This window comes from Opisthocomus hoazin, chromosome 4, assembly GCF_030867145.1.
Source record: "Opisthocomus hoazin isolate bOpiHoa1 chromosome 4, bOpiHoa1.hap1, whole genome shotgun sequence".
In the NCBI taxonomy this organism is placed as follows: domain Eukaryota; kingdom Metazoa; phylum Chordata; class Aves; order Opisthocomiformes; family Opisthocomidae; genus Opisthocomus; species Opisthocomus hoazin.
Window position 1 is genome coordinate 93,985,202 of NC_134417.1, and position 27,167 is coordinate 94,012,368.

General features: G+C 58.5%; 1 protein-coding gene across 1 annotated transcript; it reads right to left on the reverse strand.

Annotated features, from left to right (window-relative positions):
- Positions 1 to 618: 618 nt before the first annotated feature.
- ELP6 (elongator acetyltransferase complex subunit 6) lies at positions 619 to 26,898 on the reverse strand. Its single transcript, XM_075417504.1, has 7 exons — positions 26,827 to 26,898; positions 19,694 to 19,772; positions 18,087 to 18,157; positions 8,105 to 8,235; positions 5,928 to 6,120; positions 2,986 to 3,132; positions 619 to 1,265 (listed from the first exon to the last, which is right to left on the reverse strand). The coding sequence occupies exons 1-7, from the start codon at positions 26,878 to 26,880 to the stop codon at positions 1,137 to 1,139; spliced, it is 804 nt and encodes a 267-aa protein (XP_075273619.1). The 5' UTR covers positions 26,881 to 26,898; the 3' UTR covers positions 619 to 1,136.
- Between the last annotated feature and the right edge of the window lie 269 nt (positions 26,899 to 27,167).

The window sequence follows — 27,167 nt, forward strand, 5'->3', positions numbered from 1 at the left end:
CGAGGAAGAACTTCTTCCCTCTGAGGGTGATGGAGCCCTGGCCCAGGCTGCCCAGAGGGGCTGGGGAGTCTCCTTCTCTGGAGATATCCCAGCCCCGCCTGGCCGCGGTGCTGTGCAGCCTGCTGTGGGTGACCCTGCTTGGGCAGGGGGTTGGGCTGGGTGACCCCCAGAGGTCCCTGCCAACCCCCAACATTCTGTGATTCTGTGGGACCCAAAGTCAGCTCCTTACCCAGGCTCGGGGGATGCCCGTCCCTCTCCCCTGCCGAGGAGCCTGTGGGGAGCGGTTCCCATCCAGAGATGGTTACTTAATGACTTTACCCTTATCTAATTAAAACCAGTGATTGTTAGTCCCTAATAATGCCTCGATACAGGCCGGTCACACAACTGCCGGTAACGATTTGCGATCGGGAAGCGGTGGCTGAGACGAAGGCTCAGGCACAAGCGTCCGTCCCTCACCCGAAGCCGAGCTTGGGAAGCCGCGTGCCGAACAGCCACACACGGGCACGGGGCGGGGGTCTCACATAAAAAGAGGCAAAGCAACAAAACGAAGCGAGGGATCAACCCAGCAAGGCAGCCTTCGGGTCTTCCCGCGGCAAGGGGAGGCACCACACAAGTAGCTCATCTGATTTTTTTTTTAATCCCGTGGAAGCTGGGAGTTGAGCAAACCTCTCCCGTGCCAGAGCTGGGAGAAAGGCCCGCATTGCGACACGCTCCCAGGCCATCCCCGCCTCCACCCGCTCCGTCTCACCTCGTGGAACGCCAGCGCGAGGGCGGGGTGAGCCCTCCACGCAGCAGCGCCTGGCACCGCCACGCCGTAACGCACCGGAACAGGCGAGGCGTGCCCGGCCCGCGGGGCATCCCCCTGCTTGTACTTACACGCTCTAAGCCCTCTTCGTGCAAGTTCTCGCTCTTCCTCTTGGCCTGAGTACGTTGGGAACGGGGTGGGAGGACGGAGGGATGCAGCGGGCAGGCTAATCCCCTTGTTGGCATGCAGCTCAACGTGCGTTTGAGCTTCCCTCCCGGGTCAGTCCGCTGCAGGGCTGCTGGCAGGAGCTTGGGGAAGCAGCCAGGCCGGTCTGGTGGCACGTCCAGGCTCCGCCAGCCTTGCCCCGCGACGCTCGCGCGGCATCGCAGCATCACAGGACCGCAGCGGACAGCCCTCTGGCAAAAAAGGTGACGTTCTTGTCCTGGATCTTATACTGGTAAACCTGGACGTGGTCCTGCTCCGCCGTCAGCTCCAAGGACACTCTCCTAATTATTTTAATCTGCAAAGGGAAAGGAAGATGAATCTCATCCCTTTGGCCGCCCCGGTCACAGCATTCTCCCTCCTTTTCCCCCCCCGCGCCTGTTTCTGGCCTGCAGGGATAAAAATCCATCAAGCAGCAGCCGGTAACCGGTGCCTTTGGTGGCAGCCCCTGACGGGAGACCACGCCACAACCAGCCCCCAGGGCCCCAGCTGCCCTCCCAGCCCAGAACCCATCAACACAGCCCAGGCTGAGACCCACAGTTTGGGGCAGTTTCCCAGGAATGAGGTATTCTTCTTCGACCACCATCTTGGAGCAGGAGACAGCCTGCGTTGTACAAAACCCTTTCCAGCCTCCAGGAGTCACAGAATCCCAGCACGGCAGGGGTTGGCAGGGCCCTCTGGGGGTCCCCCAGCCCAACCCCCTGCCCAAGCAGGGTCACCCACAGCAGGCTGCACAGCACCGCGGCCAGGCGGGGCTGGAATATCTCCAGAGAAGGAGACTCCACAGCCCCTCTGGGCAGCCTGGGCCAGGGCTCCGTCACCCTCAGAGGGAAGAAGTTCTTCCTCGGGTTCAGCTGGAGCTTCCTCTGCTTCAGTTTGTGCCCGTTGCCCCTTGTCCTGTCGCTGGGCACCACTGCAAAGAGTCTGGCCCCGGCCTCCTGACCCCCACCCTGCAGATATTTAGAGGCATTTCCAAGGTCCCCTCTCAGCCTTCTCTTCTCCAGGCTGAACAAGCCCAGCTCCCTCAGCCTCTCCTCCTAGGAGAGATGCTCCAGTCCCCTCCTCATCCTCGGAGCCCTGCGCTGGGCTCTCTCCAGCAGCTCCTCATCTTTCTTGAACTGGGGAGCCCAGAACTGGACACAGCACTGAAGATGGGGCCTCACTGGGGCAGAGCAGAGGGGAAGGAGAACCTCCCTCGTCCTGCTGGCCACACTCTTCTTGATGCACCCCAGGATCCCATTGGCTTTCTTGGCAGCCAGGGCACACTGCTGGCTCATGGTTAACCTGTTGTCCACCAGGACACCCAGGTCCCTCTCCGCAGAGCTGCTCTCCAGCAGGTCCACCCCAAGCCTGTACTGGTGCCTGGGGTTGTTCCTCCCCAGGCGCAGGACCCTGCATTTGGCTTTGTTGAACCTCATCAGGTTCCTCTCTGCCCAGCTTTCCAGCCTATCCAGGTCACGCTGAATGGCAGCACAGCCTTCTGGTGTATCTACCATACCTCCCAGTTTGGTGTCATCAGCAAACTTGCTGAGGGTACATTCTAACTCTTCATCCAGGTCGTTGATGAAGAAGTTGAACAAGACTGGGCCCAGTACTGACCCCTGAGGAACCCCACCAGTTACCGGCCTCCAACCAGACTCAGCACCGCTGATGCCAACCCTCTGAGCTCGGCCATTCAGCCAGTTCTCGATCCACCTCACCGACCACTCACCCAGCCCACACTTCCTGAGCTCCCCTGTGAGGATGTTATGGGAGACCGTGTCGAAGTCGAGTCAAGTCCCGAGGTGGCAAATGTCCCCAAGCATCCCCGCAGAAGCCGAGTCCCAGCCGTAAGAGACCAGGGGCTCCAGCAGATCCTGGTGACCGCACCAAGGCTGCTCATACTCCTTCCACTTGCTGCAGACCAGGCCGGACCCAGGCCATCTCCCGTGGCGCAGACGGAGCACGTCTGCCCTACCCTCGGGCCTGCCGGCGGTGTTGTACGCGACATTACCGTTTGCCACCTCTCCGTGCGTTACCTGGCCGTGGACATCCTTGCAGAAGCCGGTCGCCAGCCCCTCTACCCACAGGATCAGGTCGCTGTGATGACACAGGGAGTTCACCACCAGCTCGTTGTCCTCATCTTCCGAATCCTCGTTGCTGTGAACCAGCACCACGACGTTCCCCTGGAACGAGAGCACCGGGCAGCGGTGAGCCCCCGGCTGATTCCTAATCCGCTCGGGGTGAGGAAGGGGGACAGCAAGGGGAGTTTGCAGAATGAGTGTGAATTCCTGCTAATGAAGCTACTCAGACACCCCCCAGCACAGCAGCTGGTCCTGAGCTGCAGTCCACTGAGAAAATAAACAGCAGATACACATATAAAACACTGAAACAGCTTGCTGTATATATATGATATATATATACATGTGTGTATGTAAATACAATACGCAGCCTAAAAATATTTCAAGCCTTTGTGACGAGGCAGCTGTCGAGTTAAACCAGTCTGTCAGGCCACGCCAACGGCAGCTCGGAACGGATTCAGAACGGCTAAATAAAGACGTGGCCCAACAGTCGCAGCCAGAGCTGTGATGCTCGAGCCTTCACAGCTCTCACAAGGAGCAAAGAGCTCCCCAGCGCAACGCCGGCTACGTTAAAAACACACCCCAAGAGTCACAGAATCACAGAATCACAGAATAGAAGGGGTTGGAAGGGACCTCTGTGGGTCATCTAGTCCAACGCCCCTGCCGAAGCAGGGTCACCTACAGCAAGCTGCAGAGGACCTTGTCCAGGAGGGTCTTGAATATCTCCAGAGAAGGAGACTCCACAACCTCCCTGGGCAGCCTGGGCCAGGGCTCCGTCACCCTCAGAGGGAAGAAGTTCTTCCTCATGTTCAGACGGAACTTCCTGTGCCTCGGTTTGTGCCCGTTGCCCCTTGTCCTGTCACTGGGCACCACTGAAAAGAGCTTGGCCCCATCCTCCTGACCCCCACCCTGCAGATATTTGTAGGCATTTATAAGGTCCCCTCGCAGCCTTCTCTTCTCCAGGCTGAACAAGCCCAGTTCCCTCAACCTCTCCCTGCCTCCGCCCATGCAGGTCACCAAGGACCTCAAATAACACGAAATTCCCAATCAATTCAAATGTATTTTAAAGCTTCAGAACATCTTGGACGGGAATAGCAACGTGTTAGCACGATTTCTCATCTTTTTTAGCTGTCTTGGAGGTAAATATTCTCAGCAGGCGAAACACCCCTGTCAGCATTCACAGCACAAACACCCTGGCGCCATACGAAGTGCAGGAGAACAAAAGCTGACACCGTCTGCTTTATTCAGAGAGAGAAGCAGCCAGGGTGGGGGATGCTGCCATGTAAATAGCAAAGGATGGATGTTAAGATCAACAAGGGCAAGGGCAGGGTCCTGCACCTGGGGAGGAACAACCCCAGGCACCAGCACAGGCTGGGGCTGAGCTGCTGGAGAGCAGCTCTGCGGAGAGGGACTGGGAGTGCTGGGGGACGACAGGGTGACCATGAGCCAGCAGCGTGCCCTGGCTGCCCAGAAGGCCAGTGGTCTCCTGGGGTGCATTCAGAGGAGTGTGGGCAGCAGGGCGAGGGAGGGTCTCCTCCCCCTCTGCTCTGCCCCACTGAGGCCCCATCTGCAGTGCTGTGTCCAGTGCTGGGCTCCCCACTTCAAGAAAGATGAGGAGCTACTGGAGAGAGCCCAGCACAGGGCTACGAGGATGAGGAGGGGACTGGAGCATCTCTCCTAGGAGGAGAGGCTGAGGGAGCTGGGCTTGTTCAACCTGGAGAAGAGAAGGCTGAGAGGGGACCTTCGAAATGCCTTGAAATATCTGCAGGGTGGGGGTCAGGAGGATGGGGCCAGACTCTTTGCAGTGGTGCCCAGCGACAGGACAAGGGGCAACGGGCACAAACTGAAGCCGAGGAAGCTCCAGCTGAACCCCAGGAAGAACTTCTTCCCTCTGAGGGTGACGGAGCCCTGGCCCAGGCTGCCCAGAGGGGCTGGGGAGTCTCCTTCTCTGGAGATATTCCAGCCCCGCCTGGCCGCGGTGCTGTGCAGCCTGCTGTGGGTGACCCTGCTTGGGCAGGGGGTTGGGCTGGGTGACCCACAGAGGGCCCTGCCAACCCCTGCCATGCTGGGATTCTGGGATTCTATGTGACCGTCAGGATTTCTGGCTGCGATGCTCTCAGAAGTTAGGACATCACGGGGGGAGATCACAGACCCTCAGAACCCAGCCGGTGCCACACACAGCGACGCTGGAGGTTGGTGGAAACAGAGACTCGTGTCTCCTCACCTCTGCTCGCTGCAGGACTCACCAGCCCCTCGCTACCGTCCTGACCCGCTTCCTTCCCTGCCATCCCACACGCACACAAACATGGGTGGGAGTAGAGATCTCTGGAGAGCCAGGAGCTCTAAAAAACAATACTTTACACAGAATCACAGAATAGTAGGGGTTGGAAGGGACCTCTGTGGGTCACCCAGTCCAACCCCCTGCCGAAGCAGGGTCACCCACAGCAGGCTGCACAGGATCTTGTCCAGGCGGGTCTTGAATATCTCCAGAGAAGGAGACTCCACAACCTCCCTGGGCAGCCTGTTCCAGGGCTCCGTCACCCTCAGAGGGAAGAAGTTCTTCCTCATGTTCAGACGGAACTTCCTGTGCCTCAGTTTGTGCCCATTGCCCCTTGTCCTGTCACTGGGCACCACTGAAAAGAGCTCGAATCCTTGCTCACGTGTCGGGGACCCTTCTCTGGGCAGCACCTCCAGGGACACCAGTGGCAAAGGACCCTACAGAGGAACTCTGGGGACTAACACAACTCCCTGAGAGCGGCCCTAGAGCAATGGTTTGAGTCTCTTGGACAGCCAAAACCTCATCATACACAGGTGGAAAAAAGGAAAGAAAGGCAGGTTTCTCTCCAGAGGCTCTTTTGCACACGTAGCGCACAGGAGGCTGCGGGTGGAGGGAGCAGCACCTTCAGCTGGGAGCACACGGCGACTCTGCAGTAGTGGACGAAGTCCAGCACGGCCACCGGCGTGGCACCCAGGCTGAGCAGGACGCTGAGGTCGTCCACCAGCAGCACGGGGCCTTTCCAGGCGTCGCTGTCAGTGGGAGTCAGGGACGTCCGGACGAAGTCAAACAAGGCTTTGAGGTTGGAAGTGCTCTCACTGGAAGAGAAGAAAGAGGTCTCGAGGGGCTTGGCCCACAGGCGCGTTGTGCGTCCCCCTCCTCACCCATTAATCCAACATGGGGAACGCCAGCCTGCACCATCCCTGCTGTCCCCGCTGCTGGGACAGGCACCAGGTCCCACACTTCCCTACCATCACTGCAGCTTCGCTCACCTGTGTGCAGAGAAACCCTCGTGCCCTCCACGCATCACAGGATCACGGCGTGGTTTGGGTGGGAAGGGCCCCTTCGAGGCCACCCAGTCCAACCCCCTGCCATGAGCAGGGACATCTTCAGCTGGATCAGGCTGCTCCGAGCCCCGTCCAGCCTGGCCTGGGATGTTTCCAGGGATGGGGCATCTCCCACCTCTCTGGGCAACCCAGGCCAGGGTTTCACCACCCTCACTGTAAAAAAACTTCTTCCTCGTATCCAGTCTGAATCTCCCCTCTCCTAGTTTAAAAAGATTCACCCTTGTCCTATCATGACAGGCCCTGCTAAAAAGTCTGTCCCCACCTTTCTCACAAGATGCTGTTGCCGAGCATCTTACAGGTCTAGAGAAAATTGATTTCAGCACCCAGCAGGTTTTCTGTCAAATAAAACTCCACCCAATCGGTTTTATTCCCTTTTTTCTTATTCTGAGTTTCATGCTCCCCCAAGAGAACAGTGCTGCTTTAACCACGCTGGCTTTTGCTTTTTATTCCCACTTCACCGTCCCCATTTCCCTAATGATATGATAGAAAAAATCCACCGTGGGCCTGTTAAATTGGAAGATACCACCTCTGGGTCAGGCATCCTCTGCGCAAGGGCGGTTGTTTCCTTGCCCTGTTCCTGCACACTCCTGGCTCTCCGCTCTTTCAGACTCGGGCTGGGGTAGACGGGGCTTTGGTGAGACCCAGGGCAGGCATTGGAACCAGGACAACCCTGGGCTGCATCCCCAGCAGCGTGGGCACAGGGCGAGGGAGGGGATTCTGCCCCTCTGCCCCGCTCTGCTGAGACCCCCCCAGGAGTCCTGCGTCCAGCTCTGGAGCCCTCAGCACAGGACAGAGCTGGAGCCGTGGGAGCGGGGCCAGAGGAGGCCCCAGCAATGATGCGAGGGCTGGAACCCCTCTGCTGGGAGGAAAGGCTGGGAGAGCTGGGGGCTGGGCTTGTTCAGCCTGGAGAAGACAAGGCTGAGAGGGGACCTTGGAAATGCCTCGAAATATCTGCAGGGTGGGGGTCAGGAGGCCGGGGCCAGACTCTTTCCAGTGGTGCCCAGCGACAGGACAAGGGGCAACGGGCACAAACTGGAGCAGAGGAAGCTCCAGCTGAACCCGAGGAAGAACTTCTTCCCTCTGAGGGTGACGGAGCCCTGGCCCAGGCTGCCCAGAGGGGCTGGGGAGTCTCCTTCTCTGGAGATATTCCAGCCCCGCCTGGCCGCGGTGCTGTGCAGCCTGCTGTGGGTGACCCTGCTTGGGCAGGGGGTTGGGCTGGGGGACCCACAGAGGGCCCTTCCAACCCCCACCATTCTGTGATTCTGTGAAAACAAAAGCCAGTGTGGTTAAAGCAGTAGTGTTCTATTGGATGAGAACAAAACTCAGAATAACAAATAAAAGGAACAAAACTGCTTGAACGGAGTTTTATTTGACACAAACCTGTTGAGCGCTGAAATAAATTTTCTCTAGCCCTACAACACAGGCGACAGAAATTGCCCGAAATGTGGGAGAAGGGGGACAGAATCCCCCTCTGAGCAGCAGGGACAGACAGGGCAGGGCAAGCACAGCAGCGTGCACGGCGCTGGCATTTCCCTTCACTCCAGCGTCCTGGCGTAACGCGCAGCTACCGAGTCCTCAGGGCCTGGAGAGAAGCCCAAAGGGAGCTGGGTCTCAGCCGTGGACCTCGCTGCTGTGCTCCATGCTGGCTGGGGTGGCAGGGGACACGAGGGGGGGAATGCTCTGTGCTGGGGAACTCTGCTGAGCCCCAGCAGAACCACCACCCAGTCAGGTTTACCTTATAAACTGGAGAGGACTGGGCTGTCCCGACTGCTCCTCCTCCTCTCCAAATAAGAGGTCAAGGCAGGACTTGAGGCCTTCCAAGAAGACGAGCTGTCCCCGTTCTTTGGCAGCTGTCAGACTGACTCCCTGGAGAGGAAAAACATTACACTGCAGAGCCACCAGCTTGGGATCAACGGCACACACGGAACAAAGCGGATCGACGGCCGGTTTTTATCAGGTCTTATCTAAACACGCTAATAAAGCCAATGCCTCAGTAACTCCCAGAATCACAGAATGTTGGGGGTTGGAAGGGACCTCTGTGGGTCACCCAGCCCAACCCCCTGCCCAAGCAGGGTCACCCACAGCAGGCTGCACAGCACCGCGGCCAGGGGGGCTTGAATATCTCCAGAGAAGGAGACTCCCCAGCCCCTCTGGGCAGCCTGGGCCAGGGCTCCGTCACCCTCAGAGGGAAGAAGTTCTTCCTCGGGTTCAGCTGGAGCTTCCTCGGCTTCAGTTTGTGCCCGTTGCCCCTTGTCCTGTCGCTGGGCACCACTGCAAAGAGTCTGGCCCCGGCCTCCTGACCCCCACCCTGCAGATATTTCGAGGCATTTCCAAGGTCCCCTCTCAGCCTTCTCTTCTCCAGGCTGAACAAGCCCAGCTCCCTCAGCCTCTCCTCCTAGGAGAGATGCTCCAGTCCCCTCCTCATCCTCATAGCCCTGCGCTGGGCTCTCTCCAGTAGCTCCTCATCTTTGTTGAACTGGGGAGCCCAGCACTGGACACAGCACTGCAGATGGGGCCTCAGTGGGGCAGAGCAGAGGGGGAGGAGACCCTCCCTGGCCCTGCTGCCCACACTCCTCCTAATGCATCCCAGGATCCCATTTACTTTCTTGGCAGCCAGGGCACGCTGCTGGCTCAAGGTCAACCTGACATCCACCAGCACTCTCAGGTCCCTCTCCACAGAGCTACTTCTTGAACTCCTTTCTCATCCTCCTTTCTTTCACCAGCAAGAGCTACTTTTGCCAACCACTCTACAGCTCCTCAGCTTACTGATAACTGCATCAGCCCACCTTCCAGGAGCAAACTTAGTACCTGTTACCGACATGATCACACAAAGATACCTCCCGCGTGCTATCTTCAAACCTTGGCCAAACCATGCGTCTCCCAGGAGAAAGATGTGCAACTTTGCTCAGCTTTCCAGCGTGGGTTGCTTCCCACATTTCACAATGGCACTGTCATTTCTTCACATGGAGCCGAGGAGCACTGACGCCAAGATTCGCCACGTCTTGCTACCCTGGAAATAGGGTGGTTGTGCAACGCAGCAGGCAGGCGGACAAGGTGGCGAGATAATCCCACTGCAAGGAGCTCAGGGAGATTTAGCTCAACGCAGCGTTGCTCGACAGGCAGAGCTGCTGAGCCAGAGGCCAGGAACCAGAAACAAGGATCCTGAGAAAGCAGTTCCCGTATTCCCCGAGAGAAGACATCATTTTGGGATGCGGGGAGATTCTGCACCCTCCGAAGAGGGTGGCTGAGCAGGAGTCGTGGACACACCGGCAGGCTGTGCTGCCATTCAGCGTGACCTGGACAGGCTGGAGAGTTGGGCAGAGAGGAACCTGATGAGGTTCAACAAGGGCAAGGGCAGGGTCCTGCGCCTGGGGAGGAACAACCCCAGGCACCAGTCCAGGCTGGGGCTGAGCTGCTGGAGAGCAGCTCTGCGGAGAGGGACTGGGAGTGCTGGGGGACGACAGGGTGACCATGAGCCAGCAGCGTGCCCTGGCTGCCCAGAAGGCCAATGGTCTCCTGGGGTGCATTCAGAGGAGTGTGGGCAGCAGGGCGAGGGAGGGTCTCCTCCCCCTCTGCTCTGCCCCACTGAGGCCCCATCTGCAGTGCTGTGTCCAGTGCTGGGCTCCCCACTTCAAGAAAGATGAGGAGCTACTGGAGAGAGCCCAGCACAGGGCTACGAGGATGAGGAGGGGACTGGAGCATCTCTCCTAGGAGGAGAGGCTGAGGGAGCTGGGCTTGTTCAGCCTGGAGAAGGGAAGGCTGAGAGGGGACCTAATATATACTTACAAATATCTGCAGGGTGGGGGTCAGTAGGATGGGGCCAAGCTCTTTCCAGTGGTGCCCAGCGACAGGACAAGGGGCAATGGGCACAAACGGAAGCCGAGGAAGCTCCAGCTGAACCCGAGGAAGAACTTCTTCCCTCTGAGGGTGACGGAGCCCTGGCCCAGGCTGCCCAGAGGGGCTGGGGAGTCTCCTTCTCTGGAGATATTCAAGCCCCGCCTGGACGCGGTGCTGTGCACCCTGCTGTGGGTGACCCTGCTTCTGCAGGTGGGTTGGGCTGGGTGACCCACAGAGGTCCCTTCCAACCCCTACCATGCTGGGATTCTGTGATTAAGCTTCACAGAAATTACAGATTTTTACTTATTTCCTAAGCAGTCATGCTGGGAGCTGCAAGACCCCTGAGCACAGAGTCCGAGTCGCCCAGCAAGGGGAAGGCTCGTAGCGGCTCTTCCCCCAGGACCTGGAGCGCTGAACAAAGCGCTGTGCTTGGCGCCGTCCCAACACCCTCTTTTGAAAAGACTTTGGAGGTTTTCCAAGCATTTCCCAGTCCTCACAACACCCCTGAGAGCCACCACGCTCACACGCGAGAGGGAGATGCAGCAATGGGCCCAATTCTGCCTCCTGCTTTCTACCCTTTCTTTTCACCTGCTCAACCTTCCTGTTCTTCTGACATGAAAATCTAAGTGCCAATATTTTATAAAACCCTCTTCATTTCAAAAAAAAAAAAAAAAAAGAAAATATTGTAAAGCCACATCTTAAGCATCTGATCAATGAGCCCATCCCTACAAGCGCCCAGTGGCTTTCTGAGCGTGGCATTTCACTGTGAGGACCTCCAGAGAGAAGGTCTGGGTAGATAAGGAAGAAGTCCTGTCCAGGAAGATTAACCCTGAGCTCCTGCAAGGCTCATCAGTTGCAACACGTTCAGTGCTAATGAGAGGAAAGACAGATTTCCACTGCTTTCCCTCCCAGGTGGAATGGGAGGGGGAGAGATCCATTCGTTATCGCTGCTGCCAGAAACGCTGTCCACGGCAATTAGGAAACAGAGGATGGGAGGCAAGGCCTTCCATCACGGCCAGGGGACACTCCGAGAAGCAGGGGCTACTCCAAGGCGAAGGCCATCTGACACGTCCCTACCTCAGATCCAGTTTTTAAATCAGCACTGAGCTCGCCCTTCTTTTTCCCGGTCTTCCACACGGGACAAAATCGGCCCCACGTGCCTGGCAGACTCTGGGAAGCAGAGCCTCAGGCAAGGCTCCAGCCAGCACTTCTGGGCATACGCCTTCTGCTGTCACGCGTCCTCTCAGTCATGGCATGGCACAGGTTGGAGGGGACCTCTGGGGGTCACCCAGCCCAACCCCCTGCCCAAGCAGGGTCACCCACAGCAGGCTGCACAGCACCGTGTCCAGGCAGGGCTTGAATATCTCCAGAGAAGGAGACTCCCCAGCCCCTCTGGGCAGCCTGGGCCAGGGCTCCGTCACCCTCAGAGGGAAGAAGTTCTTCCTCGGGTTCAGCTGGAGCTTCCTCGGCTTCAGTTTGTGCCCGTTGCCCCTTGTCCTGTCGCTGGGCACCACTGGAAAGAGTCTGGCCCCGGCCTCCTGACCCCCACCCTGCAGATATTTAGAGGCATTTCCAAGGTCCCCTCTCAGCCTTCTCTTCTCCAGGCTGAACAAGCCCAGCTCCCTCAGCCTCTCCTCCTAGGACAGATGCTCCACTCCCCTCCTCATCCTCGTAGCCCTGCGCTGGGCTCTCTCCAGTAGCTCCTCATCTTTCTTGAACTGGGGAGCCCAGCACTGGACACAGCACTGCAGATGGGGCCTCAGTGGGGCAGAGCAGAGGGGGAGGAGACCCTCCCTCGCCCTGCTGCCCACACTCCTCTGAATGCACCCCAGGAGACCACTGGCCTTCTTCTGCACTTGACCTTGCTGAACTTGATATCACTTCAATATACAGCATTAACCAGCAAGTGTTGCAGCACGCTCTTGCCCCCTCTGTTCCACACTGCCTCCTCTCTTTTCACCTTCTCCCAAGCAAGCCAGGAGCAGCAATTCCACGAAAAAGCCTCTTGCAGAGCGCGGGGCCCTCCGCTCCCCCTGCCACGTGTCCCACCAGCCCTGAGCCCAGCAGAGGCTGATGTCGGCTGCAGGTGGAGGGGTTTGGCTTTTGCAGGTGATATTTGCTCACTAAAACCATGCCAGAAAGCGGGGCAGGAACACAGAGGTAAGGGAAGCCTCTTGGGCCATTGCAAGCACACACGATGGAAAAATTCCTAGCCGAGGACAGAAGAACCTTTATGTGGTGGGCCAGGAGCGGGGAACGACCGGCAAATACCTGACGTGCCATGAAGCGGGGCTGGGTTGCACGGCAGTCTCACAAACCTCGTTCCCTGGTGAATTTTCAGGGCCCACAGGATTCAGGCACTCGCCGAAATGCATCACCAGAGCCGTGGTGAAATTCACAATTAATATCAGTAATTCAGCAACCAATTTTCATTTTGCTTCAGCTATTTCCTCCTGCACACGCAAACTCTGCTTCAGAGCAGCAAGAGAACAGTGTCCCCTCTTTAAAATACACAGCAGCTTCGTGCCACACCAGGGCCTGCCTGGGTGACAGAGAGCAGGGCCACAGCACGAGAAGGTGGCAGCCAGGGGCAGCGTGCTTGTGGAATTCAACCCTCTCGGTGCCACGACGTTCCTGGGTGGACCCAGCAAGTCCAGCTTCGTTTTCCAGCTGGGGAAGCAGATCCCAGAGGGACGGCGTTGGATGCAGACCTGGACTCACCTCACTGCAGTCATCTGCCACAGCAAAGCTCTGCTGCTCTCCCAGCTAGCGGCCCGCCCGAGGCAACCTCTGGACGGAGCACAAGAATCACAGAATCATAGAATCATAGGATGGTTTGGGTTGGGAGGGACCTTAAAGATCATCTGGTTCCAACCCCCCTGCCAGGAGCAGGGACATCTTCCACCAGACCAGGGTGCTCAGAGCTCCATCCAACCTGGCCTTGAGCCCTGCCAGGGAGGGGGCAGCCACAGCTTCTCTGGGCAGCCTGGGCCAGGGCCTCACCGCCCTCATGGGGAAGAATTTCTTCCTCCTATCTCATCTCAATCTGCCCTCTGTTAGTTCAGAGCCGTTCCCCCTTGTCCTATCACTGCACCCCCTTGTGCAAAGCCCCTCTCCATACTTCCTGTCGGCCCCTCCAGGCACTGGCAGCTGCTCTAAGGTCACCCCGCAGCCTTCTCTTCTCCAGGCTGAGCAGCCCCAGCTCCCTCAGCCTGTCCTCGGAGGAGAGGTGCTCCAGCCCTCGGATCATCTTCGTGGCCTCCTCTGGCCCTGCTCCAACACCTCCATGTCCTTCTTCTGTTGGGGGCTCCAGAGCTGGACGCAGGACTCCAGGTGGGGTCTCATGAGAGCGGAGTCAAGGGGCAGAATCCCCTCCCTCGCCCTGCTGCCCACGCTGCTCTTGATGCAGCCCAGGACACGGGTGGCTTTCTGGGCTGCCAGCGCACATCGCCGGCTCATGTGGAGCTTCTCATCCACCAGCACCCCCAAGTCCTTCTCCTCAGGGCTGCACCAGAAACATCCGGACAGCTCGGAGACGGTGGAATAAGCACTCAAAATGGCCAACGGCACCTGCCTGACTGCCACAGCCACCACACAGGGCCCTGCCGCAGAGCCACAGCGCTGCACAGCACCCACGCATCGCCAGCCCTGAAAGCTTTCGTTCCCTCACAGCACCGCGCTCCGTTATCGCCGGGAGCACGCAGACATTATCTCTGGCAATCTGTCATTTATCGATCAAGCCCAGAAACGCTTCGGAAAGAGCGGCTCAGCAGGACTGGGGCTGCGAGCTCCGCGACGCAGCACAGTTGTTCTCGTCCGCCCGGGGTGCTGCCAGCCGGGCAGCGTGGTGGCCCACCGGCCTGCCAGCAGTGACGTCCCTTCCCTTCAAACCAGACACGCCGCTGGGCATTTCACTAGGGAAAGCGAAATATTTGTAGGAGAGAAGGCGTAATGGAGGGTGCGAGGCAGCGGTCGTTAACTCAAACAGCGAACGCAGCCGTGGTACAAAGTGCAACCGGCCAAGGTCTCTTCACAGAATCACAGAATGTTGGGGGTTGGAGGGGACCTCTGGGGGTCACCCAGCCCAACCCCTGCCCAAGCAGGGTCACCCACAGCAGGCTGCACAGCACCGCGGCCAGGTGGGGCTGGAATATCTCCAGAGAAGGAGACTCCCCAGCCCCTCTGGGCAGCCTGGGCCAGGGCTCCGTCACCCTCAGAGGGAAGAAGTTCTTCCTGGGGTTCAGCTGGAGCTTCCTCTGCTTCAGTTTGTGCCCGTTGCCCCTTGTCCTGTCGCTGGGCACCACTGGAAAGAGTCTGGCCCCGTCCTCCTGACCCCCACCCTGCAGATATTTCGAGGCATTTCCAAGGTCCCCTCTCAGCCTTCTCTTCTCCAGGCTGAACAAGCCCAGCTCCCTCAGCCTCTCCTCCTAGGAGAGATGCTCCAGTCCCCTCCTCATCCTTGTAGCCCTGCGCTGGACTCTCTCCAGTAGCTCCTCATCTCTCTTGAACTGGGGAGCCCAGCACTGGACACAGCACTGCAGATGGGGCCTCACTTGGGGCAGAGAAGAGGGGGAGGAGACCCTCCCTCGACCTGCTGGCCACACTCACCACACATCAGGTGCTACAAGGAGCAGATCCACAAGACACCACTGTAAAGACTGTATAACATGACCCTGGCTCCAGCACCCTTCCTCCCAGGCCTGGGACCACCCCGTTCCCAGCAGAAACATCACCAAGTCATGAAGCTCTTCCAACTGCGGTCTTCTCTAAGAGTATAGTCTTCTGCTAGGCATGATTACACACAGGAGATTTAACCTGTGGAGGAGATAACGTAACGCCAGTGGCTGCCCATGTGCCAGATTCTTCCAAGCAGTGGTCTTCTCCTGGAGGAACCACAGCCTGACCCCTGCAACTCTCCCAGCCAACACAGACAGCCAGGCAGCTGGTCTTGAGAGGAGATGGGACGGGAGCGGCCGGTCGTTTGGTGGAGCACGCAGCTCACCTAACTGCAGCGTGGCAGAGCTCGGGGTACTGCCTGAAATCGGGGTTTGCCGCAGCCGTGGAGACGACATCCCAGCTGGTCTGCAGCAGAGATCCACAGCAGCAAACTCTTCAGCAAGTCTAAGAGTGAAATTACCCTGCCAAAAACCACCGTCACTGAGCCTGATGTGTTCATTTAGGCAAAGAAGGATTAAAGGAAAGACAAGCTCTTACGGAAGCTCAGACTGATATAAATAACTGACGTTACGACCTCCAGCTCCTCGGAGCTTCGGAAGAATTCACAACAACCGACCGCAGGGGCACCTGTGAAGTTGTAACGTAAGACTGACTCCGTCTGAACATGAGGAAGAACTTCTTCCCTCTGAGGGTGATGGAGCCCTGGCCCAGGCTGCCCAGGGAGGTTGTGGAGTCTCCTTCTCTGGAGATATTCAAGACCCGCCTGGACAAGATCCTGTGCAGCCTGCTGTGGGTGACCCTGCTTCGGCAGGGGGGTTGGACTAGATGACCCCCAGAGGTCCCTTCCAACCCCTACTATTCTGTGATTCTGTGATTCTGTGACTCAGACCTGAGCCCAACGGGACGGGGACAGCTCACCGCTGCGGGCACACGCAATTGCTTCTCTGACCTCCCCTGGGCAAACCGTATCGTTCTGCTTATCACCTCCCTTCATCTCAGTAACCTGTTTGTTGAAGCACCAGGCAGCAAACCGTTTCGATTTGCATCGCACGTGTGCTCCAGCTAATCCTCCTGTCCTCTCCCTCCTCAGACTCTCCCACGAGGGAGATGACAACAGCACCTATTAAAAGCACACGCACGAGCTGCGCACCGGGAAATTTCACCACGTCAGGCAATGCACCTACAAACACCGTTCTGCTTTTAGAGCAGGCGAGGATCCCGTATTTAACAGGCGAATCTCCCACCTACACTGGTCGCTGTGCCCCGTCTCCTGCCCCACTTAGCAAGTTCCCCCCCAAGGTTTCCTCCTCTCTGCAACACAAAGGGCAGAGCTATTCAGCGCTCGCAGGGGCTGGTTCGCTCAGCAGTGGGGAATTCTGCTCCACGGGGGAATCGCGTGTTGAGGATACACCTGTGAGTTACAGCTCCACCTGGAAATGCTTCATTTGCTCACTCCATCTTATTTAACTTAGGTCTGAGCTCTAAGACCATCGATCTCCTTTGAAAAGGTAAAAGCTGAGTAGTAAATAAAATACAGTTGTTTAGCAAGCACTGAAATTCAACCCACATTTACAGCAGGGAACACACAGCTACTGCAACACCTGGTTCTTCGGCACCTGAAAGTCTTTACGAGCAGCAGCCCTGCTGGGATTTCCAGCAGAACCAGAGGAGGGAGGACCAGCACAAGCTCTCATCCCTTCAGCCCTGGAAGGTCACTCGGACTTCACAGCCAGAGCATTTCACACCTGAGCATTGCACAAAAAAGCTGAGAAATGCAGTTTAAAGCCAGAGCTCAGACCGATTTGCTGACGCTGGGGATGACCCTGCCTCCTTTGTTTCTCCGTTTCCCCTCGCTGACGCACCACGGGAAGGAAATCCTCAAGAACGTTCTCGGCGCTCGTGGCTCCTCAGACGGCTCAAACCGACGGCTCGGCCCAGAGGCCATAAGAGGCACACCGGTGTCCTTCTGAATCCACAGGTGAGTCAGCCCACAGCACTTCATCACACCGTAACCACGGGACAGGGGATAAAGCCACCTCGGGAGCCGCTGTGCCGTACAGCCAGTGCGTGCTGTAGGTGTACAGAGAGGCTCTAGGAGCGTAGACACCACGGGATTTTTCTCCCCAGAGCACTAATGAAACTACATCTACCAGTCTGGGCCTGTCTGGGGAATGCTGATCTCCAGAAAACATTTCTAAGCACTAAGAAAGCCAGCGGTGGCTCAGCTCCCTGCCCTCTCCGGGCCCGGTAGCCAGGGCCTCATAGCCAGGATTTTAGAATCACAGAATCATTAAGGTTGGAAAAGACCTCTGAGGTCACCAAGTCCAACCATCCACCGAATACCCCCATGTCTGCTAAACTGTGTCCCCAAGGGCCACATCCAGACGGTGTCTGAACCCCTCCAGGGATGGGGACTCCCCCACTGCCCTGGGCAGCCTGGCCCAAGGCCTGACCACTCTCTCAGCACAGACATTTTCCCCAATCTCCAAGCTGAACCTCCCCTGACGCAGCTTGAGGCCATCACCTCTCGTCCTGTCGCTGGTTCCTGGGGAGCAGAGACCAACCCCCCCTCACTGCACACTCCTGGCAGGGAGCTGCAGAGAGCGAGAAGGTCTCCCCTCAGCCTCCTCTTCTCCAGACGGAACAGCCCCAGCTCCCTCAGCCGCTCCTCAGCAGACTTCTTCTCCAGCCCCCTCCCCAGCCTCGCTGCCCTTCTCTGGACACGCTCCAGCCCCTCCAGGTCCTGCTTGCAGTGAGGGGCCCAGCACTGCACACAGCACTGGAGGGGCGGCCTCAGCAGTGCCCAGTCCAGGGGCACCATCCCTGCCCTGCTCCCGCTGCCCACCCCATTGCTGAGCCAAGCCAGGATGGCAGTGGCCTTCTTGGCCACCTGGGCACACTGCTGGCTCCTGGTCAGCCGGCTGTCGCCCAGCACCCCCAGGGCCTTTTCCACCGGGCAGCTCTCCAGCCGCTCCTCCCCAGGCCTGCAGCGCTGCGTGGGGTTGTTACTTTGCCCTCTATCACACCCCTTCTCCAACAAGAAGTGTTCTCCATCCCCTGCCGCAGGAGCACCAGTCCTGACTGTCCCCGTCAAGACCTGGAAACATTTGCTCACGTGCAATTCCCATTCCCCGTTCTCATTCCTTTCCACCCGACAGAAACTACCCAGACCTGTAATTATTAACCTACGCCAAGAGACTTACCAGCTTCTGTGCTACGATGCTGTAGTGACTGAAGGACTGGAGCAGGGCCACGAAGCAAACCTTACAGCCAGCTGGGTGAGAAAACAAAAAGGCCCGTTACCGTTTCCATTTTGGAAGCTGCCGTTATCAAAGCACGTAAATCACAGCAGCCAGGCTACAAACCCCCCTGGAAAGGCCTTGAAGTGAGCCAGCTCTAAGCACCCCCTTCATTTGCTCTTGGCTGGGCTTTCAATTCCCACCTTGCCATAGGATTTCCACATCAGGGAGAACGTTAGTTTAAAAAGAAAGGGAAAGAACAAGAAAAAGACGACATAAAAAAAAATAGGAGCCCCCTTTTCTGTCTTGTGCCGCCCTGCCCTGGGATCTCCTGGCACTGTTTGCTGGGGTTACTGCAAGGAGGCCAACGGCCGACCGTGACACGAACTACCGAAACCGCCGGCGTGCCAAAAATCCCCGTTTCACCTCTCATACGGCAAGTGACCTTGGCTGGAAAAACCACACAGAACACGCGTTGTTGACAAAGACACCTCACTAAAACGTGATTTTGGAAAACCCAGCACGTGACCACCCGGCCTCATGGTTTGGGTATGAAGAGAACCAGTGCGTTCGTTTCTCCCCGCCAGCGAGCAGGACGCGGATTGCAAGTGGCAAGAAGTGAAGTCAGCGGCCCCAGCCGAGCCTTCACTGACCCCTCGGGAGCTCCCGAAGGTTCTGAGCACCAAACGGGTACTTGGAAAACATCGGGGTGCGACGGACACGGAGTACGCTGGCACCCAGGTCCCGGGGTGGAAATGAGAGGGCGGCAGCAAGGACACCCTGCCTTGAGCAGCAACCACGATCCCAAAGCGCTGCCTGACCACAGGGGACGGCGAGGCTTTTCCCAGCAGAGGGGCAGCCCCGTGCAGCGACTCCAGGCCAGTCACGTTGGCAGAGCCGTGCGGGGACGCGCGCAGACCCCGAGGCAGCGCAAGTGAAATTAATTTTTAAAAATGAAGTGAAGGCATAGCCGAGGAAGAGGGAGTTATAGGGGGCAGGACACGCTCAGCCCCACCACCTGCGCAGCACTGTGAGCTAAGTTTCAAGTCTGATAGGTCCCAGGTTTGCTGGGCTGGCCGCTTTGCCAGCGGAAAGCTGCAGGAGTCCGTGAGTCCATCGCCCGCTCTGCAGGGGCTGGTGGGTTCCTCACAGGTGAAATTGTTGGCGGAGAAGCAATTAGGCAACTTGCCAGGTTCTTTGTTTGTTTCTTTACTCACCACCAGCTTATCTATGTGTTAGTTGTTCCTGATATTTTTAATTACACAATAAAACACCTAGCTAGTGAAGGAATTAGGGTCAACACCTCACTGTCAGGTGATTTACAACGTTCACCACACTCATGATGAAACAAGGTGCGCAGCCATTACAGGATGTGCCCACGGATCCAGGGCAAGTCCCAAGAACAAGTCAGGACTGGGATCCCTAAATCCTGACACCAAAGCCTCGCGCTAATCCGAGGATGCCTCCCGTTCTGCGAAACCCGCCTCTGCTCACACAGAAACACCTTACGCTGGAGGAACCTCCAAGAGACAGGCAAACCCTGGCCTTGGAGAGTCCTGCTGCTGACCTACCTCTGAGGTAGAAGGAGAGGAAGTGGTGCACCAGGAAGCTGCCGTCTGTTCTGGTGTCTCGCAGTAGCGTGAACTTATCCTGAAAAAGAAGAAGCAAAATCACTTAACAGAGGAAGATGGGAGCACAAACTGCTCAGGGTTCCGTCTGGGTAGACAAGATGCCTGCTCAGGTTGTGGAGTCTCCTTCTCTGGAGATATTCCAGACCCGCCTGGACAAGGTCCTGTGCAGCCTGCTCTGGGTGACCCTGCTTCGGCAGGGGGTTGGGCTGGGTGACCCACAGAGGTCCCTGCCAACCCTGAACATTCTGTGATTCTGTGATTCAGGCTGGGGGAAACTCTGCAGGTATCGGTCGGAGAAAGAAGCGGACAAGCAGCGTTTCAGCCACCCATCTGTTTACAAAGGGACACCACTGCCTCCTCCAGACACAGCTCACGGGGAAGGCATCAGAAAACGTTGAGTTCATTCCTTTCTGAAAGACGTGCCCACCAGCTAGAACCTCCTGCGCCAGACGGAGACCCCAGCTGGACCCCCACGCTCCGTGCCCGCTGAGAGCCACCTCCTCGCCTGGAAACACCCGGCTGCTGCAGAGGCCACCGACGAGCAGCGCTGCGCTTTCCAGTGCTGGCACATCCAGAGCACACTCGTATTCGTGCCCCTGGTGCCAGACACCGTTGTCATGGGTGCATGGGGATGTTCCTCCCCAAGTGCAGGGTCCTGCACCTGAGGAGGAACAACCCCAGGCACCAGTCCAGGCTGGGGCTGAGCTGCTGGGGAGCAGCTCTGCGGAGAGGGACTGGGAGTGCTGGGGTACGACAGGGTGACCATGAGCCAGCAGCGTGCCCTGGCTGCCCAGAAGGCCAATGGTCTCCTGGGGTGCATCAAGAGGAGTGTGGGCAGCAGGGCGAGGGAGGGTCTCCTCCCCCTCTGCTCTGCCCCACTGAGGCCCCATCTGCAGTGCTGTGTCCAGTGCTGGGCTCCCCAGTTCAAGAAAGATGAGGAGCTACTGGAGAGAGCCCAGCGCAGGGCTACGAGGATGAGGAGGGGACTGGAGCATCTCTCCTAGGAGGAGAGGCTGAGGGAGCTGGGCTTGTTCAGCCTGGAGAAGAGAAGGCTGAGAGGGGACCTTGGAAATGCCTCTAAATATCTGCAGGGTGGGGGTCAGGAGGCCGGGGCCAGACTCTTTCCAGTGGTGCCCAGCGACAGGACAAGGGGCAACGGGCACAAACTGAAGCCGAGGAAGCTCCAGCTGAACCCGAGGAAGAACTTCTTCCCTCTGAGGGTGACGGAGCCCTGGCCCAGGCTGCCCAGAGGGGCTGGGGAGTCTCCTTCTCTGGAGATATTCCAGCCCCGCCTGGCCGCGGTGCTGTGCAGCCTGCTGTGGGTGACCCTGCTTGGGCAGGGGGCTGGGCTGGGTGACCCACAGAGGTCCCTTCCAGCCCCCAACATTCTGTGATTCTGTGGGTGGCTGTGAGCAATTTCCACCTGCCAACTTTTTTCCCTTCTCCTCCAGGTCGCAGTCATCTTCCTCCTACTCCAAGTGGCACAGACAGCAGGGGGACAACAGCCACCCACTCTGCTCCCAGTCCATTCTCCCACCACCACAGCCAGCATCGCCTGCGCGGTTATAATGGCAGCCTTGCTACAGCTGCTGCTTCTCCGGTCCCCAAACAGCCCTCCCCAGCCCCTGTTCCACACATTACCTCAACCACGCCACATCCTGAGCAGAAAACCCTATCACCAAAACCAAGGGCACCAGAGCAGAGCTCTCTGCACAAAGTAAATACCTTGTTTTGATCACGCAGGAAATTAATTCCGTTCATCAGTGCATGTTTGCTATCAGTACCAGGCTCATCAAGGCATTTGTTTCCATTAAAACCTTCGTTAATCAATACAAATCTTAGAAGGGCTGCTTTTAATCACAAAGAACTTATCAGTGAGCTGCTTTTTTTTCCCCCCACCTGTTTGAAGAAAAGCAAAAGCCTTTTGCAGCAATAAGCAATCTACCCACAGGCAATTCACAAGCCATCTATCAGAGCTAACTCCCCAGGGCCTAAAACGAGTTATAAAGTGGTGCTAACGGAATGGCAAATATTAACCACGTCTGCAGGGAATGTAAAGCAGAAGCCGGGGTAGAGAAGTGCTGCTCTCAGCCAGAGAGAGCTCTTTCCCACCCAGAGAAAGGGGCTATGTCTCTGTGGCCGTTACAGGAACAGGAGGCACCACGCCGGCGAGCGTCTCGCCCGGACGTATCCTCCACTGCTCAGCCTGGAGGAGCTTCTGGGTTCAAACACCACAAGCTCCAGCCGTTTATCTTCTGCAGGACTCCATCCCCTTCAGATCCCCTCTTCCCCGTAGCTGCAGGCTGAATGCCACCCCGTGTCCCCTCCCTTGCCTGCTAGCTGTCGAAAGGCTCTCTCCTTCGCTCCCTGCAGAGCACGGCAGGGTGTGATCACTCAGAGCATGCATTATTTCGCTTTTTCAAACCTGCCAGTTCTCAACCCTTCAATCCTGCCAAGCCTCACTTCGCTGTCACGCTGCAGCTGCTTAGGCAGCACTCAAAAACCCGTCGTTTCTGACGCTTGGATGCCCAGCTAGCCAGGGGTGGAAATGTCCAAACCGTGCATCTCCAAAGCACAGCGGTGGAAATGGCCCAACTGTGCATCTCCAAAGCACAGCGGAGGGAAGGAGGGAAGGAGGGAAGGAGGGAAGGAGGGAAGGAGGGAAGGAGGGAAGGAGGGAAGGGAGGTAACAGCTCCAGGAAACTCCACTGCCACTGCCCCAAAGCCAAACCCAGGAATCGGGGTTCTACCAGCCGTGCGGTCACAAGGAGGAAGGCACACAAAGCCACAGGAATCTGCCAGGCTTTCCAGGGTCTGCAAACTCCCGCGGCCACGCCGCTTTCACGCAGGTTCATGCACCTCCTGCACCCAGCCACACAGACAGTGAGTATCAAACTGGTTCGCAGCCCTTCCTGGAGGACCTTAGGGCGAGCGGCATGCCCTTGCTGCCAGGCAAGAGGAGTTCTCCTGCTGAGGAGCGGGTAAGTCCTGGACCCACCACCAGCACCTTGTTTTCTGGCATGCAGAAACCCCGCGGCCCCCAGTTTGCCACCACAGATGCGCGTTCCGATTCTCTTCCCCCTTCTGCGCATCCTTCTCACGCCCAGAAAGACGCTGCCGGGGCTGAGGCACTTCCAAAGGCAAGGCCTTCTGGTGGCACCTTCTCCCTCCGCCCACCCCAGCCTGTCCCCTCCACGCTCCGCTTTCACACTCTTTCCACCTGCAGGCTACGAGGCAGAATCATAGAATCATCAAATGGTTTAGGTTGGAAGGGACCTTGAAGATCATCTGGTTCCAACCCCCTGCCATCAGCAGGGACATCTTCCACTAGACCAGGGTGCTCAGAGCTCCATCCAACCTGGCCTTGAGCACTGCCAGGGAGGGGGCAGCCACAGTTTCTCTGGGCAGCCTGGGCCAGGGCCTCACCACCCTCCTGGGGAAGAATTTCTTCCGCATATCTCATCTAAACCTGCCTTCTTTTAGGTTAGAGCCGTTCCCCCTTGTCCTATCACTGCACCCCCTTGTGCAAAGCCCCTCTCCATCCTTCCTGTAGCCCCTCCAGGCACTGGCAGCTGCTCTAAGGTCACCCCGCAGCCTTCTCTTCTCCAGGCTGAACAGCCCCAGCTCCCTCAACCTGTCCTCGCAGGAGAGGTGCTCCAGCCCTCGGATCATCTTCGTGGCCTCCTCTGGCCCCGCTCCAACACCTCCATGTCCTTCTTATGAAGCTGCAGCTACTCGTTAGAAACTGCCAGAATCCCTCAGCAGGGCAGCAGCGGGTGTCCCAAGCGTTCAGCGGTGACATGTCAGATACGCCCACACAGGCGGCAGCTTCACCCACCGACCAGCCCCACAGCGAAGGCATTTTGTCAGCGCTTTGAAAACGGCACAAACCAACCGTGGAGACGCAGACGTCGGGGTGGCAGAGATGGGAAGAAGACACTCGCAAAGGGCTGGTGCTTTTGAAGCACAGCGGGACGCTGATTTCCAGCCAGCCTTGGCCGGAGATCTCAGCACACCCCACGGACCGTGTGTCCCAAGGGGGAGAGCCCGGTTCCAGACCGCACGGCTCTGCGCGGCGATCGGTGACGCCGATCGGTGCAGAGCGGGACTTGCAAAACAAGAATACTCGTGATTTACCACCCCGTTAGTCCTCATCGCAGTGTATGGAGTCAATCTTCCAACGCCAGCATCAGGGAACACCGCTTCTGCTGCAGCCAGCCATGCACTGCTGCCAACCAGCGCCAGCCGCCGCGACGAAGAGGGATCTGGAGCGTGAGGTGGGAGCTCCAAGCCCCCAGCTGATGGGAGAGGAAGAGCTGACACAGATCCCAGGCAATTCCTCGCACAGAGGAGCCTCTGGTCCAGCTCCTCTGCCGGGTCCTGCCTGGGCTGCCAAGTCCAAACCCAGGATCCTGAGGCCAAATCCACTTTCGGTTTCGCTCTGCAGAATTTCTTGTTCACCTCAAGGTGATGTCCAAAACCAGGTTTGCAGGTGACAGCATCCCCACTCGTCCCACGGCTGCAGAGCCATCAAACCCACCTTCAAGTACAGGCTCTGCTCTGCCAATGCTCGAACTCTGCCAAGGGCTCCTCTCTTAGCACGTCAGCGGCATGAAAAAGCCAACCACAACCCACAGGAGCTATGGGGACTTGGGAATTTACACAGCCTCAGCTTATCACGGCGTGGTTTGGGTGGGAAGGGACCTTTCGAGACCACCCAGTCCAACCCCTGCCATAAGCAGGGACATCTTCAGCTGGATCAGGCTGCTCCGAGCCCCGTTCAACCTGGCCCAGGATGTTTCCAGGGATGGGGCATCTCCCACCTCTCTGGGCAACCCGGGCCAGGGCCTCACCACCCTCGGCATGGGGCCAAGCTCTTTTCAGTGGTGCCCAGTGACAGGACAAGGGGCAATGGGCACAAACGGAAGCAGAGGAAGTTCCGTCTGAACATGAGGAAGAACTTCTTCCCTCTGAGGGTGATGGAGCCCTGGAACAGGCTGCCCAGGGAGGTTGTGGAGTCTCCTTCTCTGGAGATATTCCAGCCCCGCCTGGACAAGGTCCTGTGCAGCCTGCTGTGGGTGACCCTGCTTCAGCAGGAGGGTTGGACTAGATGACCCACAGAGGTCCCTTCCAACCCCTACTATTCTGTGATTCTGTGATTCAGCATAAAAATTCCTTCGAGCCTGGAATGCCTGACCTCTACCCAGCAGCACTCGCCTGGATTTTCCCAGCGTTTCTCCCCCAGCAGACGAGCCCTGCCCCGCTCCAGGCGAGCTGACAAGGAATTATCTCATCGGTGTTTTCCAGCCCGGGCAGAACACTGCCCTGCTCCCGTCGTAAGCTCTACAAGCAGGGAAGCGGGGAAACTCAGACTTACGAAACAATTTATCACCCCAAATATGGTTTTATTATCTAAGCTAGCAACTACCAGGAAAACCAGTGTGTAATGCGTAACGCACATGTGTTTTCTTACTTTTTTACCTGGATCCCAGAATGACAGAATCCCAGCATGGTAGGGATTGGAGGGGACCTCTGTGGGTCTCCAGCCCAACCCCCTGCCCAAGCAGGGTCACCCACAGCAGGCTGCACAGCACCGCGGCCAGGTGGGGCTGGAATATCTCCAGAGAAGGAGACTCCCCAGCCCCTCTGGGCAGCCTGGGCCAGGGCTCCGTCACCCTCACAGGGAAGAAGTTCTTCCTCGGGTTCAGCTGGAGCTTCCTCGGCTTCAGTTTGTGCCCGTTGCCCCTTGTCCCGTCGCTGGGCACCACTGCAAAGAGTCTGGCCCCGGGCCTCCTGACCCCCACCCTGCAGATATTTAGAGGCATTTCCAAGGTCCCCTCTCAGCCTTCTCTTCTCCAGGCTGAACAAGCCCAGCTCCCTCAGCCTCTCCTCCTAGGAGAGATGCTCCAGTCCCCTCCTCATCCTCGCAGCCCTGTGCTGGGCTCTCTCCAGTAGCTCCTCATCTTTCTTGAAGTGGGGAGCCCAGCACTGGACACAGCACTGCAGATGGGGCCTCAGTGGGGCAGAGCAGAGGGGGAGGAGACCCTCCCTCGCCCTGCTGCCCACACTCCTCTGAATGCACCCCAGGAGACCATTGGCCTTCTGGGCAGCCAGGGCACGCTGCTGGCTCATGGTCACCCTGTCGTCCCCCAGCACTCCCAGTCCCTCTCCGCAGAGCTGCTCTCCAGCAGCTCAGCCCCAGCCTGGACTGGTGCCTGGGGTTGTTCCTCCCCAGGAGCAGGACCTTGCCCTTGCCCTTGTTGAGCTCCATCAGGTTCCTCTCTGCCCAACTCTCCAGCCTGTCCAGGTCTCGCTGGATGGCAGCACAGCCTGCCGGTGCATCCACCAGTCCTCCCAGTTCTGTGTCACCAGCAAACTGGCTGAGGGTACGCTCTAACTCTTCATCCAGGTCGCTGATGAAGAACTTGGACAGGACTGGGCCCAGTACTGACCCGAGGAACCCCACTAGCTATAGGCCTCCAACCAGACTCAGCAGCGCTGATGCCAACCCTCTGAGCTCGGCCATTCAGCCAGTTCTCGATCCACCTCACCGACCACTCACCCAGGCTGAGGGTGGTTAGTGACAGCGTGAGCTCATCAGCACAAAAACTGCAGGGATGAACAAAATTTGATGGCCTGAAGGGAGTGAAACCTCTAGAAGAGGCCACAGGCCCCGGAGCAGTGCCGGGATGGGGAGGGGAGGGGAGGGGAGGGAAGGGAAGAGCCCGGAGGCCGCCGACCGCGCCGGGAGAGGGCGGTCCCTGGGCACAAGCTGCCCGGGAGGAGGACGAGGGATCCCCGGGGACGAGCGGGACCCGTCCCGGGGCACCGGCCGGGGCAGGGTTAACCCCGGGCGGCCGCCGAGGCCCCGGAGCAGGCCCTGAGGGGAGCTGGGGGCCGCCGCCATTCCGCGCTCCCACCGCCTCAGGAAGCCCCGCCCCCTCCCGGCATGCACCGCGCGGCTCCCGGCGGGCCGCGCTGCCCGGACTACAACTCCCGGCAGGCCCCGCGCCCCCCACCGACACCCACGGCGGCCCCGCTCCCCCTCCCGCTCCTCCCTCCCGCCCTCTCACCGTCTCCGGTCGCTGCGGGGAGGCGTCCAGCAGCTCGTTCAGCTCCGGGAACATGGCGGGTGGCGGAGGAAGGGGGGGGGGGCGGACGCGGAGGCTTCCGGGCGCGGGGAGGTGGTGCGGGGCCGCGCATGCGTCGAGCGGGAGGCGGAGGGCGCCGCCTGCTGGCGGGGTGGGGAGCAGCGGGGTTCGCGTCATGGCGGCCGTCCCCAGCTCCCCTCAGGGCCCGACCAGGCCTCGGCGGCCGCCCGGGGTTAACCCTGCCCCGGTCGGTGCCCCGGGACGGGTCCCGATCGTCTCCAGGGATCCCTCTGCCCTCCTCCCGGGCAGCTTGCGCCCAGCGC

Bases quoted from the DNA above. Each gene is read 5' to 3' on its own strand.
- ELP6 (XM_075417504.1), bottom strand. From the start codon at position 26,880: ATGTTCCCGGAGCTGAACGAGCTGCTGGACGCCTCCCCGCAGCGACCG. The intron at 18,158-19,693 runs GTAGGTCAGCAG...TTTCTCACCCAG, and splicing joins CCTCTCCTTCTACCTCAGAG to CTGGCTGTAAGGTTTGCTTC. The intron at 1,266-2,985 runs GTAACGCACGGA...TTCCCTTTGCAG, and splicing joins GCAAGGATGTCCACGGCCAG to ATTAAAATAATTAGGAGAGT.